At 42.6% G+C, this 20,192-nt stretch overlaps 1 protein-coding gene across 3 annotated transcripts; it reads left to right on the top strand.

Annotated features, from left to right (window-relative positions):
* Positions 1-881: 881 nt before the first annotated feature.
* Tbc1d7 (TBC1 domain family member 7) lies at positions 882-20,134 on the top strand. Of its 3 annotated transcripts, none has more exons than XM_090356492.1 (8): positions 882-992; positions 2,508-2,627; positions 3,877-3,957; positions 6,432-6,619; positions 11,055-11,192; positions 17,123-17,268; positions 18,408-18,537; positions 19,917-20,134. In XM_090356492.1, the coding sequence occupies exons 2-8, from the start codon at positions 2,516-2,518 to the stop codon at positions 20,001-20,003; spliced, it is 882 nt and encodes a 293-aa protein (XP_090212618.1). In that variant the 5' UTR covers positions 882-992; positions 2,508-2,515; the 3' UTR covers positions 20,004-20,134. The 3 variants fall into 3 exon arrangements, with proteins under 3 accessions (XP_090212618.1, XP_090212619.1, XP_090212617.1); XM_090356493.1 differs by having other exon boundaries at positions 2,462-2,627; positions 11,058-11,192; XM_090356491.1 differs by having other exon boundaries at positions 2,462-2,627.
* The last annotated feature ends 58 nt before the right edge of the window (positions 20,135-20,192 follow it).

Below are 20,192 nucleotides of genomic sequence, written 5' to 3'. Positions count from 1 at the left end.
GTCCAGAGCCCGGAGTGAAGCCTTGTGGTAGAGTGCTTGCCTTGCATGCATGAAGCCCTGGATTCGATTCTTCGGTACCACATACACTGAAAAACCCAGAAGTGGTCCTGTGGCTCAAGTGGTAAAGTGCTAGCTTTGAGTGTTCAAGGACAATGCCCAGGCCTCAAGTCCAAGCCCCAGGACTGCCATAATAATAATAATAATAATAATAATAATAATAATAATAACAACAACAACAATAATAATCCAGGAAATCAGCCTTTGCAGGAAGCCAGTGGTCTCCGGGAACACAGAGGCTTAGGAATGGTTTCCTTCTAACTTTCTGTGCGGAACTTGGGCCATTTTACCTGGCTTTTCGGTAGTTAACTGGAGACCAGACCTTGCGGACCTTGTTGCCTGGGCTGGTTTCGAACTGTGATCCTCCAGTCACTGACTAGCTGGGATGACAGGGGTGAGCCACAGGCGCCTGGCTGCTTCGAAGTCTTGTCCCTATTTCCAACTCGGCGTCCTCCGGAGAAAGCCCAAACCTGCTCCCCGTAAGGGCCACGAAGGCGCCCGCCTCTCTGCCCAGCCTCCCCTCAGCCCGGGCCGCCGTGGAGACCAGGCAAAACCGTGAGGGATCCGGGTCTCACTGCGCAGCTTTGCGGGTGGCCCCGCGACCAGGCCTCCCCCGTCAAGGACTTCCGGGACACGCCGGCCCGGGAAAAAGAAGATTGCCGCCACCAAGGGTGAGTCTCTCGGACAGTAAAGCCTGGTCCTTCCGGAGAGGCGGGGATTTGGCTTTCGGTTGGCTGGCAGCGCCGCCTGCGGCCGTGCGCATGCGTACGCTCCCGCAGCGCACGCGCGTTTGGTCGCCGTCGGTCACACGGCAATGACGTCATGTCTAGCGGCCCGAGAAGCCGCGCCGGAGGCGCACGAGCGTCCCTGGGCCCCCCAAGTAGGGCTCCTAACCAAGCCGCTTCCTCTCTCCGGCCTCTCAGTGTCAACCTTGGGTGTGTTTTCCCCCCTGCTAGTGGTGAAGCTCCTCACGGGAAGAGCGGGGTCTGGGGTCCTGCGCCCTCCCGGGCGCTCGCCTTCCCACCCGCAGGGAAGGCCGGGGCTGCCGGGCTGTCTGAGGATAACCGGGAGGAGGCCCGGGACTGCTGGGGGCGCCGGTGGCCTTCCTCCGGGGACGGCCTAGCCAGTAATCGCAGGCCCCAGGGACCCCCTGAAGGCTTTTAAAAGACAGCCCCCAGCCCCACTCTGTATTTTAAGCTTAGAGCGGTGCAGAAAGCACTGGTGAATGTCGAAGACGCACTCTTATCATCTTTCCAGGCATGGAGTTGATTGCTTGAATAAAATCTTTGCAACAAGGAAGAAACCCTTCTCTGGACAGCTTAGGGATTTTTAATTCCCGAGGGTTTATTCTTTGTTTTGCCTGGACGCTGTCCCTGAGCTCTTCAGTTCAAGGCTACCGCCCTACCTCTTGAACCACAGCATCACTTCCAGTTAATTGGAGATAAAAGTCTCACTGTCTTTAGTGGCTGGACTAGCCTCCTGAGTAGCTAGGATTACAGGCGTGAGCCATAGGGCCCGGCAATTATTTTTTTTTTAATGCTTTACATCGTATTTTTGAAGCACCAACCTAAATTGATCTTTTTCTTGATTTATCATCAATACAATGAATGCCATTTTCAAAGAACCGCAGATCGCAAGCGCTATTTAAATTTTCATGCCGACGTTAAATCGTTTTTCTGCCTTTAACTCGACATTTCTTACCCTCTTCTCATTACAATTTAGTGCTGTTGCACTAAATTTTTGTCTACAGTGAAAGGAAATTACAGGACTAACCTTTGGGCATTCACTTATTTATATAACTTATTTTATTTCACAACAATGCCAATTTAAGAAAGAGCTGCCAAGTAAAAGAAAAAAATTATCTGGAATCCTACAACCTAAAGATAATCACTAACATTTTGGAATATGGTCTTTATTTTTCGAGAATCTTGCTAAATAGTTTAGCCTGGCTTGGAACTCACCATCCTGCTTAAACTTCCCGAGCACTGGCAATACCAGACAACTTTAAGTGAATACTATTTTATAAAAATGAATTCATAGTTTATACTGTTGGAAAACTCCTTTTTGCAACACATCTTGCCTGTTTTCTCATTTCAGTGTTTATACATTTATAACTACCACAGAACACTTGGTGGTGCTAGGCGCTCTCCTAAGAAGGAACTTTACCTCGTGTACTGTACTTGTGCTGCCATCTATGTTTGCTCTAGGGACTGTTGGCTTTTATCTTGGATCTAGCCTGGGGGCAGATGGGGCCAAGGTGAGAAGTATAGATGGGAAGATTTTGTGTAAATGGAAATTTACACAAATTGTGTAAATGTTAATTACATATCATTCTCCATCTCTTCAAGGTGGAGGTGGAAGAAACCATTGGGACCTTTTCTAATTGTTCATTCTGTGTTTCTAGGTTCACCTCTTTTTCTCTTCATCTTTCTCTTCTTCTCCCCTCCAAGAATGAATCATGACTGAGGACTCTCAGAGAAACTTTCGTTCTGTATATTATGAGAAAGTAGGGTTTCGTGGAGTTGAAGAAAAGAAATCATTGGAAATTCTCTTAAAAGATGACCGTCTGGGTGAGTTTTATATGTTAAGCTTACTATTGTTCAGTCATTCCACTATTCTGAAGTACATACTAGCTTAGGAGACAATAAGGGGCAGTTTTTATTGGCTGTGTTTTTAAAAAGTGATACAAGGACACATTTTGAGGAAATATAGATTTCTAAATTTTGTATTTCACTAAGAGAAGTTTTTTGCACAGTTTCTTTAGATATGCTTTTTGAGTTTCTAGGTAAACTTTCCCTCTCTCCCTCTTTTCTTTATTTCTTTCTCCTTCCTTCCTTCCTTCCTTCCTTCCTTCCTTCCTTCCTTCCTTCCTTCCTTCCTTCCTTCCTTCTTTCCTTCCCCCCCTCTCTTTCTCTCTCTCTCTTTCTTTCTTTCTGTCCTAGGGCTTGAACTTGGCCTAAGCACTGTCCTTGGACTTTATCAAGGCTAGAGCTCTACCACTTGAGCCTCAGCACCACTTCCAGCACTTTTTTTCTATGTATGTGGTACCGAGGAATCAAACCTGGGTGTTTGTGCATGCTAGGCAAGCACTCTACCACTAGGCCAAACTCCCAGCCCCTAGGTAAACTTTCTCAATAATGCCAGTCATGATTTTTTTCTAATGGAAATACTAAAACTGAACCAATGGCTAAAAATAATAGTTTCTTTGTGTAGAGTGCTGTTTCTTTTTTTTCTGTTTCCTGCCTCTCTTTTTGTTCTCTTTGGTGCAAGAAGATCACAGTCTAATATTCTACCACCTAGCTACATTCCCCGTTCTTGTACTCTTAACATTTCAAAAATATTTCACACCTGATCTTATTGTACATTCCATGTTCTAATTATGTCTAGCCTTAGTATTCTCCCTTAATAAGTATAGGTCTGGAGGTCCAGGGTGATTTAGGGATTTGAAAGCTGAATGTACCTCTTACTAGCTATGTTAATTGGGTGAAGTCAATTAACTACTTTGGGCTTCACTGGTCTTATAATGTGGATGAAATGAGATTAATTATAAAATAAGTCTCTGCTGCTAATTAGAAAATGTGGTGATTTAAATTAAATTTACCTCTTATGCATTAAATACCAGTTGTTTTAGATAGCTTAGTTGGTGGAAGACTTAGGCTAGAAGTCAGACTGGTAATGTCTTTGCCATATTTGCAGACTGCATGGTAGACTTGACCTAAAGAATTGTCTGATGTATACTTTCTTAACAAATGAGATATGCTTCTCCATACTGTAATCGGCCTAGAAAGCTTCTAACTACTTGTTTTCTTCTTCTACTAGATATTGAGAAGCTTTGTACTTTTAGCCAGAGGTTCCCTCTCCCGTCCATGTACCGTGGATTGGTATGGAAGGTGCTTCTAGGTATGAGACCCACTGGTTGGCAAATGTACCTTCAAAAGTATTGAACAATGGGACCACTTGTTATTCCGCAGTCAGAAAAGAAGGATTTGGTTAAGTCCTTTTCTGAGTTTTGGGCCTTTCTCAGGAGATCTAATTACTACTCTCTCTAGAAGCCTTTAGGATTGTGGCTTTAGCAGAAACATTTTACATATTAGAGTGTTTGTTTATTTGTAATGGAAAAGAAGCTAATGTAACTTCTTGGGATAAAGGATAAAGTGTGAACTAGAGTGATGAGAACTGGTCTAGCCCGATAGGGGAAAACCACTGGGGGGCTCATTTTTTGCTTCTGTACAGTGACAATCAGGAGTGAAGCCACAGGTAGGTTTTGGCTTTAAATTTGATAGATTCTTTGATTCTTAGTGGCAGAAGCATTACTTCCCACTGTATGCTACCAGAGTCAAAAAAGAATCAGTTTTCTTTCTCTAGAAGTGTGAGTGAATGAATTATGGTGATGGGTGATTGATGGAAAAGGAAAACATCTACTTCTTTTCTTGAGACAAAATCTCAGCACAAGCAATAGGCAACAACCTTTTGTAACCTGGTATGTTTTTCCCTTTCACTACTGAGCCTGCCAGAGTGTATAGCTTTCTGTTGTCACACATTTCCATGCTTTATCCCATAAGTTACTGTTTCTTTTTGAGGGAGGTAAAGGCACTGAAAAATCAGAGCATGTGTGACTCTTCCTAGCACAAATTTTGATTGCTCTGGGACCTGTGTATATCTGGTAACTTTTAAGGTAACTATTGGAGAGAACAGTTTAGGATCACTTTTGGAAAACAGGCTTTAAGTTTACCAGGGGAGGCACTGTGCTGCCTTTGGTTGTACAATGTAGTTATAGAAATCTTCCTTTGGCATGTGTCCCTGAAAGCCTGGCCCAGAGCCCTACAGCTATGGCAAGAGTAAAGGTGTGTGCCAGGAAAAGAAAATTTGAATAAGTTATTAACCACAGACTTTTTTTTTTTTGCTGCCAGTCCCAGGGCTTGAACTTGGTGCCTGAGCACTGTCCTTGGGCTAGAACTCTACCACTTGAGCCACAGCACCACTTCTGGCTCTTTCTATGTTTGTGGTACCAAGGAATTGAACCCAAGTCTTCGTGCATGCTAGGCAAGCACTTTACCAGTAGGCCAAACTCCTGGCCCCTCACCACAGACTTTTGAAGCATCTCACTTTTCTTCCAGAATATTCTGGAGCATACTGGATCTGTTGCTGCGCTGTGCAAAAAATGTGCCATAATCAAATGTGCTAGCTGACACTAAGAATGTATTGGGTACTCTTCTTAGTGCTTATGTGTGTTGATTTGTTTATTAATTAGGCAGCTGTCTGAAATGAGGTATTAGTCATGTTTTTTTTTTTAGATAAAGAAGCTAAGACATAAGGAGATGGAAGAAATTGCTGAATATTTCCCAGGCCAGTTAAATATAGAGCCAGAAATCAAACCCTAGAAGGCTGACAACTAAGTCTGTGCTTCTGTCCATTGTTGTTACATTTAATGAAGCTGTGGTAATTAAATTGTTTTTTTTTTCTATTGTAAAATTGAGAGCCTGGAAAGTATATCTTCACCATTTCTGGTACCATTTTCTGATGAATTCCTGGGGCTTGGATGCTGCAGAGAAATATTTGGTGAAATTCTCATCTGTTCTACATCCTGCCTCTGATCAGTAAAGAAATAGATGTCCAGAAATACTGACATTTTTATGACAGTCCTGATATTAGCAGTTCTAAGGCTGCAATTCAGGGTTACTGAAGGCCCTGCCAGGATCTTTTCACCATGCCATTTGCTTTAAAAAAAAATGTGATTCTTGTGTTACAGCCTGATATTATACAAATACCATCATGTTTAAATGGAGTAATGAACACAAGACATCACAGAAATGTAGTGTAAGGTTGGATACTTCATCAGTGAAGTCTAGGACATGTGTGAGTTAGATGATAGGATGCTGTGATAATGTTTTAACCCTTGAGGAAGAACAGGATTCAGCCAGCTATTAGTGGTTCTGAGACATACATGGAGAGAGATCTCTAGGAGTGAGACCTGGCCCCATGCTGAGAGCCATAAATCAGGTTAAACCATTATTATAATTGATTTGGTTGTTGTCTTGAAACTATGCGGCCTACTTATTCGAGCATTTTTCATTTTTCTAAGAACAGTGATGTATCATCATGCACATATTAATGGTATTTAACATGTAAGGTTATAGTGAGAATTTATAAGTTTAAGTATTCTTTTTGTGTGAATTATAATTATGATGAGATGCTTCTCATACGAGCCTTTTATAGAGGAAGGATTGAAGTTAGTGCTTCATTATTTTGCCCTTTTTGTGTTCTGGGTGTGAGTGTGGGGATCCTCCCTCCACACCACAAGTCCCATGCCCATAACGCCACATTATTTTGCCTTTTTGTTGTTGTTGTTGTTGTTGTTCTGGGTGTCTGTGCAGGGATCCTGCCCCCACACCACGAGTCCCACGCCCAGGTCATGATGTATCGCAAGGATCAGTACTCTGATATCTTTCATGCTTTACAAATCACTCGTCTCGTCAGTGATGCCACGCCTCAGGTGGAAGTGTATCTCCGCATGTATCAGCTGGAGTCTGGGACGCTGCCTCGAAGTCCGTCTCTTCCACGGGTTAGTGGTCACTCTTGCTTGATGCTGAGCTCAACTCTTCATCATGCCATTTTGTCAGCCTTTGATTGCATTCTGTCTTGTCTTAGAACCGCGTAGTGGTTTCCCATCATCAGTACTGTGAAAGCATCACATCTTTAACCAGCTTCTGTGGCCCTGCATATTCTGAACCAATCAACTTTATGTTTTAAAAATACATTTCATTGTGAAATGTAGGCACGCATTGCTTACTTATAGGAATACATTTTGAGAAATGTGTGACTAGATTGTTTTATTTGCAGACATAGTGTGTTTGTACTCAAACTAAGATAACTGTGATGTCACTAGCAGCTAGTCTTGTGGTGATACTATCATATAGTAGGTCCCTTGTTGACCTACATTGTTATATGAACTTGAGAAAAGTTACAAGAATATTGTTAGTGATTCCCTTATACCAGTTACCTATTAACATTTTGTGACATCTGCTTTGTGTCTTCCTGTCTGTGATGCAGTATTATGAGGAAATCTGTAAACGTTGCTGAGATTGTTCTGATACCCTTTGGGATCTGGGATCACACATGACTGTTACTTGCTATGCTTTAGTCTTCTCTACCGCAGAGCACTTCTGGGCTGCAGGTCTGTCGTGTTTCTCCATTTGGATGTGTCCAGTGTTTCCTCATGATAAAGATCTGCTTCTGCATTATTGGCAAGAGTATCACAGGATCATGAGTCTCATTACTGTGGATGGTGGCTTTGACCCTTTGCTAAAGGTTCTGCCAGCTGAATATCTCCACTGTAAAACAATTCTTTTTCTTGTTGGACTTAATAATTTTGAATGAAGTATTTTGATACTTGTAAATATACAACCACTAATAACTCTAGCCTAAAACAATGTTACTGGCCTGATGTGGTGGCTCACGCCTGTAATCCTAGTTACTGAGGAGGCGGAGATCTGAGGATCATGGTTCACAGCCAGCCCGGGCACTAAAGTCCATAAGACTCTTATATCCAATTAGCCACCAGAAAACTGGAAGTGGCATTGTGGCTCAAGGGGTAGGGTGGTAGCCTTGAGCCGAGGAGCTCAGGGACAGTGCCCAGGCCCAAAGTTCAAGTACCACAACTGACAAAAACAAAACAAAACAATGTTACTGCTCTACCAAATGGTGATTTTCTAATCCCACCACTTCTGCATTTTAGCTGTTTGTTCTTCTGTAGGGAGGGATTTTCCATATCTCATTTATTTTATTGATGTCACTGTGAATTCACAGTCATTTTTGAATCACTGGCTTATAATTTCTCTTGATGTCCAGAACATTCTGGGTTTGGACATTGGGTGTCTATTTCATGAAACATCTGTGTCCTTTTGAATAGTTACCATTGATTTGAGTGATTCCTGACTTGCTAGCATAGCAGAATGTTCCAAGCTTGTCTTATACTTCCTGGGTTGAAGGCTGAAATCCTGCTGCAGATAGCCTTTTCTTTTTGAAGTAGAGTGTGGTTTTTAGAAACCAGGAGCTGACCAATAGATCTACTCAGTGCTTCTGGGCTGCCATTGTTTCTGGGCCCTCTCAGTGGACAGAGGTAGGAAATGTACATATATATACATAGTACCACACAATTCACACCCCTATATGTATATGTGTATACATATATACATATGTATGTATATATAAACTACAGTCTTAATCCCCGTGTATTGTAAATTATTTACCTTTGTATTAATCCTCAGTCCACACTGTTAGGTCCATTTACAATATCATTAGTTCGTTCTAGACTCTACCCTTTCCATACTTGCAACCCCCATTGACAGGTGCAGATAAGAAGACAGCCATTGGGGCCAGGAGTGTGGCCTAGTGGTAGAGCATGTCTAGTATATAGGAAGCCCTGGGTTTGATTCCTCAGTACCTCATACACAGAAAAAAAAAGTCTAGGGTGGGGGTGGGGGGGAGGGAAATGGGGACCAAGACATGAGAAAGGGTATCAATGTATGTGAAGTAATGCAGCTTTTATCTGGCGAATATAATGTAATCCTTCTATTAATTACAATAAAAAATATATGAAAAAAGGATAAAAAAATCCAGAAATGGCAGAGTGCTAGCCTTGAGCAAGAAGTGTCCAAGGACAGTGCCCAGTCCCTGAGTTCAAGCCCCAGGACAGGCCAAAAAAAAAAAAAAAAAAAGGAAGACAGCCATTATCATCACTATATTTATTTATCTGCTTTTCTTTTGCTCCCTGAGAGCCAGCCACTTGTAGCCCTGGCCTGCAGGCCTTATGGAGTCCTGGTTCTCAGCCTTCAGGGTTCTGGTGAGCTCTGGCTGTTGTAACAGTCTCTTCAGGCCTGATCTCTCCTCAGTCTCAACCTCCTCTGCCTGAGCCACCTTACAGCTTCAGCCCTCACATTACCTCTCAGCTTCATTTGTAGCAAACCCAACTCTAGTTACTTGGATTATTTTTTGTAAAGGGAAGAAGGAAGAAAAAAAGTATTATGTGTTTTGAGATTTGGCTGTTTAATTATATAGTTTCTCTAGGCATTTTTGTCTAGGCAGGGTTTGGGTGTACGTTACAAGATGGACTCAAACCAATTCTGTAGCTTCAGCCTGGCTTTAAACGCGCAGTCCTCCAGCTCAGCCTTATGAATCATGGGATTACAGGCATGTAGGCATGTACCACCATACGTGGATTCTCTAGGCCTTTTAATGAAGGTTTTCCTATTTGTTCACATTAAACTATTATTTGAACAGGGGTGTACTTGCAAGCCCTGCTCTGTCTTTTCAGACTGGGCTTTAGTCAGGTGCAGTGGCACATATTTTTACTTCTACCCCTGTGGAAGCCAAGGCAGGAAACCCTGCCTCATACTGGGAGAGGAGGACTGATTTATTTTTGCTTTGGAAGTTGGTGATGCACTCATGAACACAATTTTTTTTTTGGCCAGTTGTGGGAACTGAACTCAGGGCCTGAACACTGTCCTTGGGCTTTCTCAAGGCTAGAACTCTACCACTTGAGCCACACCACAACTTCCAGCTTTTTGTTATGTATGTGGTACTGAGGAATCAAACCTGGGTCTTCGTGCATGCTAGGCAAGCACTCTACCACTAGGCCAAACTCCCAGCCCGTCATGAACAAAATTTAAAACTAGTCTTGGTCATTTGCTGAAACAATTGAATGTTTCACACTCTCCCTTAAGTTTCATTTATCATCAGCACAATGAAGTTGACAGTACTACCCGAGTCCTTAAAATTACATTTTAAAATGTATTAGATAATCCGCTAGCTCAAGAACTCTACATGAGAGGCCAGAGCCCCACCTCATCTCTGTTTATTTAGTCTGCATTCCAGGATTCATGTTGTCTGAGGCCGGTGTGGAGCCAGTCACTGTCCCTATTCATGGTTTTAAATCTGTTAATAAGTTCGTGTGTGTGACAGTGTTCAGCAGGGAGTGTGGTCAGCTGAAGGACACTGGTTCTCTGCTCTGGTCCTGTCCCTTGGACAGCCATCGGGAAGGGCATGTGACATGCTGCCTTGGGGAGAAGGGGGGGCACTAACATCAGGTGACTGTGAGGGGCTCCAAGCAAGAGGCCTTTTCTTTCTTTTCTGTCCTTCTCTGCCACATTAATACCAAATTGAAATTTATTTCTTTAATCTTAACTGACATTCTTGATAGTTCATGGATTAACAAGTTGAAAGAAAGCCTAAGCATGAAATACTTTTTACTTTATATTGTTTCAGAGAAACAAAGAAATTTCTTAGTTTTAACCATAAAATCTTTCAGCTATGACATCCTTGATGAAAGTATGTTTTTTGAAAGAATTTACAAACAAAATAACTTCCAAATAAGGTTCTAATTTTTACAAAGATTTCTCCAGAAATTTATTTTTACGTTGTGAGTATTGATGCATGGCTTGAGAAATGTTATTCCTTCTATTCTTAAAATTCTAACTCTAGGGACAGTTTTAACTTTTCAGGCATATGCTTTGGAGTAAAGAAAGTACTGTATTAGTCCTTCTAGAATCCTTAGATGTTGGTAAATTATTTCACAGACAAATATCTCCAAGTATGGTTTGTGTTGTTCCATTACACCTGTGTGGAAGAAATTCTGATATAGAGCACTTGAGTATTTTGAGTGGAGAGTTATTGCCTGCTTACAATTTATGTTGACTTTATGATTTTTTTAAAAGAAAAAAAAAAACCTATTTCCATTTCCTGGAGTGATGGGTTTATTGTTACCTGAAAACTAGTCACTCCGAAACAGCACTGGTTCTGAGAGGCTTCCATAGCTACTTCCCCTCCCTTTCCCTCACACTTCTCTTTCCTATGCAGCTGCTTTCTGATACCACTTTGATTTGTTAAAGTGGCTTCTTCAGAATAGAGTGGGTAAGGTTTCTCGGTTTCTTTTTTATTAAAGAAATATGTCTTGATCTTGTCTCCTGTCTCTCTCTTGAGATTTATTATTAATCTTTCAGCAGCCTGAGGATGAAGTATTTCTTGCCATTGCTAAAGCCATGGAAGAGATGGTGGAAGATAATGTCGACTGTTATTGGATCACCCGATGTTTTGTGAACCAGTTAAATAACAAATACCGGGATTCATTACCCCATCTGGTAATTATTTTTGGGGGGGCGGGTGGGTACGTGCAAGAGTTGGTTTGGGGGTCAACAGAGAGTACTTATTTCCTGGTATGCCTGCGGTTACAAGTGGGCCTTCTATTGTAGAACTTACCAAATGTTTTCTATAAAAGGCCAGATAGGCCAGACGCTGGTGGCTCATGCCTGTAATCCTAGCTACTCAGGAGGCTGAGATCTGAGGATCTCGGTTCCAAACCAGCCAAGGCACAAAAGTCTGTAAGACTTATCTCCAGTTAACCACCAGAAAACTGGAAGTAGCACTATGGATGGCTCAAGTGGGAAAGCACTAGCCTTGAGCTAAAAGAGCTCAAGAACAGTGCTCAGGCTTCATGACAAAAAAAAATAAAGTCCAGATAGTTGTGGTGTTGTAGGCCAAAGGATCTCTGTTGTGGCCTCTCAGTTTTCTATTGCAGAACAGCAGCATAGACTGCTGGGTCAGTCTACTCAAGGTGCCCTGCCTGCCCCTGCCCTGCTGGAGGCCAGTTTGCCAGCTGCTGCTTATCCCAGTCCATAATCCACTAGCCTTTTCTTTACAATGGTTCCTTATGTATTAGCTAGGATTTAGGTGTACCCACATGTAACGGGAGGCTCATGTAGCAGTAGTTTGTTTCTGTTCCTGAAGCCAGCGGGGACTCACATCAAAGCTAGTGCTGCAGAGCTATGATATTCTTGGGTACCATCCTTCCTTTCCTGCTCAAAAGGTGGATGTTAGGCACAAGACTGTGACTTCCATGGAGGGAGATAAAAGTAAAGGAAAAAGATAAGCCTGTCGTTTGTCTTTTTTTTTTTTTGCTGGTTTCAGGACCAGGCTTGAACTCAGGGCCTAGACTCTGTCCCTGAGCCTCTCTGTGCTCAAGGCTAGAGCTCTAACCCTTGAGCCACGGCACCATTTCTCACTTTTTCTATTTATGAGGTACTGGGGAATGGAATTTAGGGCTTTGTGAATGCTAGGCAAGCACTCTACCACCAAACTACATCCCCAGCCCCAAGTTTGTCATTCTTGAACTGGCTTTCCTTCCATTTAAATACACATTCTCACTGATAAGATGGGTTCCATCCAAATGTAAGGTGAAAACCTCAACTGAAAGTGCAGTTAATATCTTTGATCTACTGAATATCAGAGATTATCAGCAGAGGGCGCTGTAGGGTTGTGTTGTGCCCCTGGGGTCGTATAGCTGACTAGGTCAGTTTCATAATTCTATTGACATTCCAAGAGAAGCCAGAATTCCACATTGTTTCTATGGAATGCATATTGCTTTCACACTCATTGTGAAGTTGAAAACCTTAGGTCAAAACATCAGAATCCTGAGACAATCTGTATGAGTGTACAGAACTGTCATTTGTTTCCCCGTGTACAGCAGAGGCTGGGAAACAGGTTTTGTTTTGTCAGTCATGAGGCACGGAGTCTGGGCCTGGACTTGGTCCCTGAGCTCTTCAGCTCAGGGCTGCTGCCCTACCTGTGATCCACAGCACCACTTCCACTTTTCTAATGGTTAATTGGAGATAAGAGTCTCACAGTCTTTAGTGCTCGGGCTGACTTTGAACCGCAATCCTCAGATCTCAGCCTCCTGAGTAGCCAGGATTATAGGTGCGAGCCACTGTACCTGGCAGAAACAAGGATTTTTTTTTTAAACTTGGTAGTCTCTTGTTAAAATAGGAGTTCTGTTAGTGAAGGAGGAATGCTGTCTGGATGTGGCACACAGCCAGTTCTATGTGCCAATCACATATGAGCTAGTTTTCCCTTGCTTGTCTCTTCTTCCCTCCCTCCTCTCTTGTTTTCTCCCTTAGTTATCTCATTCTTTCATGAAGTGTTATAAAACCATTTTTATATGAATCTGTCTTTTTAAATCATTGTTTTTTTTATTTGAAGAGTTTACTGAAGTGGTCATTGTGGTAGGAGAGGGATGCTGCTTTAAGTGTGTCTAGTTATTAAGTAGGGGGGTGGGCAGGACCCTCTAGCTTCGTAGAGCTCTTACAAGAGCAGTACTTGTTTTAACTAAACAGAAATTTGACCCACTTAATTGATTTCAATAAAAATAAGTTATAGAATTGGAACATTAGTAAATATGTTAATTACCTAATTAAATCTGGACTCAGTTACACCAAATTTAATCAACTTTTCATTAAAATTGGAACCCAGGGGCCGGGAGTTTGGCCTAGTGGTTAAAGTGCTTGCCTAGCATGCATGAAGACCCGGGTTCGATTCCTCGGTACCACATACATAGAAAAAAGCCGGAAGTGGTGCTGAGGCTCAAGTAGTAGAGCTCTAACCTTGAGAAAGTCCAAGGACAGTGCTCAGGCCCTGAGCTCAAGCCCAGGACTGGCAAGAAAAATAAATAAATAAATAAAATAAAATTGGAACCCATAGCACTTTTATGATTTATGCCACATTTTAAGAAGTCATCATTGGGCTAAATATTGTGGTACATTTTCTAAAATCTAAGCCACACAGAAGTCAGAGGTAGTAGGATTGTTGTCCAAGGCAAAAATGAGTCCCTAGCTGAAAAACTAAAGCAAAAGAGCAAGGGATATGACTCAGATAGTGCCTGCCCAGCAAGCACAAGACCCTTAGTTCAAACTCCCATTACTTTGGGGAAACATAATAAATGGATACATTTCCAGAAAAAAGTAAACTAGCCAGATGAGTCTATGTTGCTCTAGATCTATGCCAGTTCCCCTTACATAAAAGGGGACTGTTTTAGATGCTTGCATCACGTGTATTTACAGAATGAGTTTTAAGCTAGGCACTGGTGGCTCATGCCTATAATCCTAGCTACTCAGGAGGCTAAGATCTCAGGATCATGGTTTGAAGCAAGGGTGGGTAGAAAAGTCCATATGAAACTCTTTATTTTATTTTATTGTCAGTAATATTTAGAGGGGTTTCAGTTACATTTGTCGGGTAGTAGGTGCATTACTTCTCACACGTTGATACCCCTTCTCATATTTTTGTCCTTGTTTCCTTCCCCTCCCCTCCTCCTAATCATCTTGTTTTCCCCCTTCCCTATTTCAAATAAATAAACATATATACAATATGCCAGGTAACAAAATCAGATACAGTAACCATATGAGATTAATCATAAGAGGAAAAAAGAGAAAAGAAATAACATAGTACATTAAGAACAACAGTCCCAAAGATAAAGCTCTTTTTTCCCATATCCTAGGAAGTTCATTTCATTTAGTGTCATCCTATATGACCATATATGCATGGCTGCATGAAATTCTTATATCCAATTAACCACTCAAAAACTGCAAGTGGTGATGTGGTGCAAAGTGGTAGAATGCTAGCTTTAAGCAAAAGAGCTCAGGAATAGTGCCCAGGCCCTGAGTTCAAGTCCCATGGCTGACAAAAAAATAAGACTACAAATGGCATCATACAGTGCATACATGCCCTACCTCCTCCCTCCCCCCATCTCTCTGTCTCTCTGTCTCTGTCTATCTGTCTCTCTCTTTGTTGGTTCTGGTGCTTAGACTCTGGGCCAGTCCCTGAGCACTTCAGCTCAAGGCTATTGCCCTACCCCTGGACCTGGGCGTTGTCCTGTGCTCTTCAGCTCTAGGCTACTGCCCTACCCTTTGAGCCACAGTGCCACTTCCAGTTTTCTAACAGTTAACTGGAGATAAGAGTCTCACATAGTATAGTGCCTGGACTGGCTTTGAACTGTGATCCCCAGATCTCAGACTCCTAAATAGATAGGATTACAGGCATGAGCCACTGTGTCCAGCTCTTGTTTTGTTTTTAACTTAATGCTTGGCGAACTTTCCATCTCAGCACAGAAAAATCAGTAGGTTTTTTTTTTTTTAAGATAACTTGGGAAAGCTTTATTTGTTTTTTTTTTTTGTTTTTTTTTTGCCAGTTCTGGGCTTGAGCTCAGGGCCTGAGCACTGTCCTTGGACTTTCTCAAGGCTAGAGCTCTACCACTTGAGCCTCAGCACCACTTCTGGCTTTTATCTATGTATGTGGTACCGAGGAATCGAACCCGGGTCTTCATGCATGATAGGCAAGCACTTTAACCACTAGGCCAAACTCCCGGCCCAGCTTTATTTGTAAGTAAGCAAGCAGACAAGGAAGTAGACAAGCAGAAAAAATTCAGAAACCATTCTGGGGTGTGGGTGCTCTCAAAGGGAGGGACACACCAAATCAGCAATTTATCCCTGACTTCCTATCAGTTCTCCTGGGAGATCAAACAGCTCCTGCCTCCTTTTATTCCACTGGGTGGGCAAGAGGGTGGAGGAGAAGAGTCTCTAGGGGTGGGGCCCTGGAATTCTCTAACTTTTTTTGTATACTGGGGATCAAACCCAATATGTTACACTTGCTAGGCAAGTGCTTTGCCACTGAACTACATCCCAGTCCCCTGGAATTCTCTTTTTTAAGTCACCAGGAAGTTCTGATGTGTAGCTGGGACTGAGAACCACTCATATAGAGCCACTTTCTTTATGTTTTTTTCTTTTCTAATTTACATTATACATTTGTCGTAAGTATAACAGACTCATACCAGGTGTGAGTGTGCTCTTGCACAAGGAGTTCAGGTAGCTAGGCACCTGTGCTTGACCTGGGACAGCACCTTCATACTGCAGTTTCCTCTTTGTTTGTGGGACCCAGTCAGGCTGACACACCTTAAAGTCAGGGATTTGATCTTACCTTTTTCTTCCCTTCCTGCCTGTAGCCCAGTGTCTGGCTCAGTGGATATGGTACAATTGAACAGTTGCCTCTGACAGAGCAAGAGACAGAGATGTAGGAAAACAAACATTTATGTTTGCTTTGATGATGGGGCTTTGGTCATCTTCCAGAAGGTCAGTGTGGACTTTAGGGTCTGACCCTCAGTGTTCTTAGCCAGTAGAAACAATGGCTTGACCGGCTTGCCGGCTTAGGTGAGAGAGACTACCAGACAGAACCCAGTAAAGTGCTGTTCTCCTTGTGAATTCCTTCTCTGTTCCAAGAAGTTTTTGTGTCCATCTGTGCTGGGTGCAGAGTCTGTTGTTTGTATATCCTGTCTTTTAGCCTTCTTGGCATCATATGCGGTGGTGCTCAGGAAAGGGGAATTAATGTCAGTCAGTGGCTGGTTGATTGCTCTGCATATCCCCTCTTCCACTGTTGACCTGCCTCATTCTTTGTTACTCCTTCCCACCTTAACTCCACTTTTGCTTCAGTCATTCCCTTGTTCTCCTGCCCTATAACTCCCCCTCCCACCCCCACCATGTTTTTTTAGAGACATGGTCCTGCTATGTAGTCTGTGCTGACCTCAGATTACAGTCCTCCTCATAGCTAGGATTCCAGGTGTGTGTCTCTGCACTGGACTCTCCCCTTTTAAAAACCAGACAGATAACCATCTGTTCCAGAATAGTAATTTCATGGGCCTTTGTGTTTTTTTGTTTTTGTTTTTGTTATACTTTTCTTTAGACTGTTGGATGTGATTCATACAGTGGGTCTTGGGAGGGCTCCACTCTTCTTACTTGGAACCACACTAGAACATCCTTGTGTCCTGGGAAGCCTCTTGTCACTGCTATTCAGGAAGTGGCTATGTCACAAGTGACTTTGGGCAATTCTGAAACTTGGTTTTCTAGTGCTTCCTTGTATGCAGTATGCAGCTTTCTTCTTTGTGTGTGCTGACACGGTGGCATGAACTCAGGGCCTCACACTTGCTCTGCTTGCTTGCTTGGCTGACATTCTACCTCTTAAGCCATATTTCCAGACTAGCATTTTCACTTGTTTATTTGTAGATTGGGTCTCACAGACTTTTCTACCCAGGCTGGCTTTGAAATTTGGTCCTCCAGATCGCAGCCTCTTGAGTAGTGAAGATCACAGGTATGATCATGCCACTGGTGCTTGGATGCAGATTTGTTATAGGCTGTTACATCAGGTAGCATTATGTCAGAGAAAATGAGTAATAACATTCTCATTCCATTTCTAGCCCAAAGCTTTTGAACAGTACTTGAGTCTGGAAGATGGCAGGCTGTTGAGTCATCTGAGGATGTGTTCTGCAGTGTCCAGACTTCCTTACGACCTTTGGTTCCACAGGTGTTTTGCAGGATGCCTTCCTGAATCCAGTTTACAAAGGCAAGTGTTTGTGCTGAAGGCCTGTAGTCCTCTATCAGAATGTCAATTCATTTTACAGCAGCATAGTAATTAGAAGTTAAGTTCTTGAGCAGCTGCCCTAACAGAACATGCTTCTGCTTCTCACTGGCTGTATACTTGGAAGCCTGTAAGCCTACCACGGGTGGACGCAGACACAGCCTGCAGGAATGTGCACGAGCTGGAGCTCTGCCTCCTAACAAGCATGTTGCATCTCATCTAGTGCAAATCTTGGTCCTCCTTTGTTTTATCTTTAGTGTGGTGTGTGTGTTTCTGATTGAACCCAGGGCCTGCCTGCTGCATGCTATACAAGTGCCCTACCTCTTGAGCCATATCCTGTCCTTTTGTTTATATTTTTGTTTTTGAGATGGGGTCCTACTAACTTGCCCTGGCTGGCCTAGAACTTAAGACCTACCTGTTTCCTCCTCCAAAGTAGTTGGGATTATAGTACTGCCGCCTTTTGCCCATTCTCATTATATCTTCAAAGGAATTAAATGCAGTCAACAATGTCAGCCAAACCTACCTCTTGCAGTCTGTTTTATAACCACATGTTTTAAGTGTTTCTGAGTCTAGCCCAGCCCTCCAGGACTTGATGCTGAAGGTGACGAGTTCACTAGAGGACAATATAGACTTAGTGTATACACTATACTGCCAACCAAGAATTACAGGAGTTATCAGAGTAATTAGCTTAGAGTAATAGTGGATTGGTTAAGTGGCTCCTTAAGCATTGTTGGAGAAGTTTCAGTAATCTCTCGTAAGGGTCATGAGACTGCAAGCGTCATGCTGACTTGACCTGAGGACTGCAACAAGTCTAATAGCCTTACACATGATCAGCAAAGTGGTTTATGGCTTTCCTTCCCTAAAATGTCAGGCTCACAACAGGAACAAATGTGGTAGATGCCAGAGCAGTCATTTTAAATGAACTTCCCTTTTTCTTCTAAAGCTGACTACATATGGAACACTGTCAATGACTTATCTAAGTTGCTATTGTTGATCACTGTTCCAAAGTAATTTTGCTCTGAAACCTTAAAAGGGAGAGGTGTGATCTTATTTTTATAATTTCAGGTGTCTGGGTAAAGATACGTTAATATCTCATTTGATGATGATGCTTTTAATTTTTCTAGGGTTTGGGATAAAGTTGTAAGTGGATCCTGTAAGATTCTAGTTTTTGTAGCTGTGGAAATTTTACTAACCTTTAAAATAAAAGTCATGGCACTGAACAGTGCAGAGAAGATAACCAAGTTCCTAGAAAATGTAAGTATACTTTATTTGATTACATTCAAACTCAGAAATGAAGTCAACTTAAGCCAGATTTTCCTATTCTGCTAAATTATTTCAAGTGATTGGATATTAATTATATATTTCTAGAGAGTGATGTTGTGGGGGCGGGTTAGATTAGAACAAATGGTAAACATATGTGGAAATGCAAGGATGAAATCCCCATCTCTATAACAAATGTAAACTGAAAAAAACAAAGCTTATTTTTACTTTATGAGAAACATTTTTTTCCTTGAAACATTTTGGCTGTAAGCTGGCATTTGGATTATAGCTGTTCAGGGGATGAGCTGGTCTGAGCCTTGAGACCATTGTTCAAATGTGTCTACTGTAGAACCCGTGTCTTTTCTCCTCATGACCTCCAGCAAGCAGGGTGGGAATAGGAAGGAGCTGGAGCTGGCTGAAATCTGTCCTCAGGAGGGAGTCCTGCAAAAGGGACTCTGTAAGCCTTTTCATTTCTGCGCTACCTCTGGGGCAGTCCCAGGTGGGTTAATGCTCATGTTACCATAAGTTCATGTGGAAAAGCCTGAATGAGTTAGTTTTCCCTCTTGTGCCTTAACAAATCTTGTGCCTCCATTGAGGTAAGGAGACCTAGGCCTTCATGAAAGACCCAAGGTCTGTCCTCGTTTTGGCTTAGCTAGCTCTCTACTACTTGAGCCATGCCTCCAGCCTAATTTTTATGCTGATTAATTAAAGATGGAGTCTTGGGTTTCACTGCCGTGGCTGGCTTTGAACTGAGATTATCTCTAGATTTCAGCCTTCTGAGCAGCTAAGATTATGGGTGTGACTCACCAGTGCTCAGCTTTTCTATATATTTTGTATGAGCATGCATTAGTAGTACAGGGTTTCATTCTGACTTGTCCACAAAGTACAATGTTCGTGGATTAGACTCACCCCTCTATTCTTCTCCCTTTAAAAAAACATTAGTATTAACGTTGGATCAGTGGCCTGGGAAATAATGAATACTAAGTGAATGTGTGCTCAGTAATGAATCATCATCATTACGATAATTATTGGCCAGTCGTGCCAGGCCCAACTAAGTGAGGTTTATCTCTGTCGCCCTGTAAACAGCTCTGGAAAGCTGAGCTGTCTTTTCTGGTTTAGAGTTGGGCTAGCAGTCCCAGGAGCTCAGGTCCTGGGCTCCATGACCAGTGTGCCATGCAGGCTGTCACAAGGCCGCCTGCCACTAGGCTACTAGCAAGTCCTTGCTGGCATCAAATTAGTCCTTTGCGCTAGCACTATCAGAAAAATAGTGAAAACACCACGGAAATAAGTCTTATGCCAGAGTATATGTGAGAAGATCATGAAGATTTTATTAACAGAAATTTCTCTCCCGGCCTGGTTTCTTCTGTTCACAGATCCCCCAGGATAGCTCGGATGCGATTGTGAGCAAAGCCATCGACTTGTGGCACAAACACTGTGGGACCCCTGTTCATTCAGTCTGAGCACTCCTTACCACTTGCCTCAGCCAGCCCACCCTGAACATTTTGTTCTGTCATCAACTGATTGGAAGTAGTCTTGCTGTGGTCTCAATGTGCAGATTTTCTCAGTAAAATCTTTCAAGTATCTAGTGTTACTATTTTGTAGAGTTTTTTTTTTTTTTGCCAGTCCTGGGCTTGAGCTCAGGGCCTGAG

The sequence above is a fragment of the Megascapheus bottae genome, chromosome 22 (assembly GCF_031878675.1).
Source record: "Megascapheus bottae isolate mThoBot1 chromosome 22, mThoBot2.hap1, whole genome shotgun sequence".
NCBI lineage: Eukaryota > Metazoa > Chordata > Mammalia > Rodentia > Geomyidae > Megascapheus > Megascapheus bottae.
The sequence above is the reverse complement of the archived record's forward strand: the minus strand, read 5'-3'. Positions and strand labels throughout refer to the sequence as shown.

Excerpts from the sequence above, each read along its gene's own strand:
- Tbc1d7 (XM_090356492.1), top strand. The coding sequence starts at position 2,516 with ATGACTGAGGACTCTCAGAGAAACTTTCGTTCTGTATATTATGAGAAA. Across the intron at positions 3,958-6,431 it reads GGTATGGAAGGTGCTTCTAG|GGATCCTGCCCCCACACCAC; the intron begins GTATGAGACCCA and ends GTGTCTGTGCAG. Across the intron at positions 18,538-19,916 it reads TAACCAAGTTCCTAGAAAAT|ATCCCCCAGGATAGCTCGGA; the intron begins GTAAGTATACTT and ends TTCTGTTCACAG.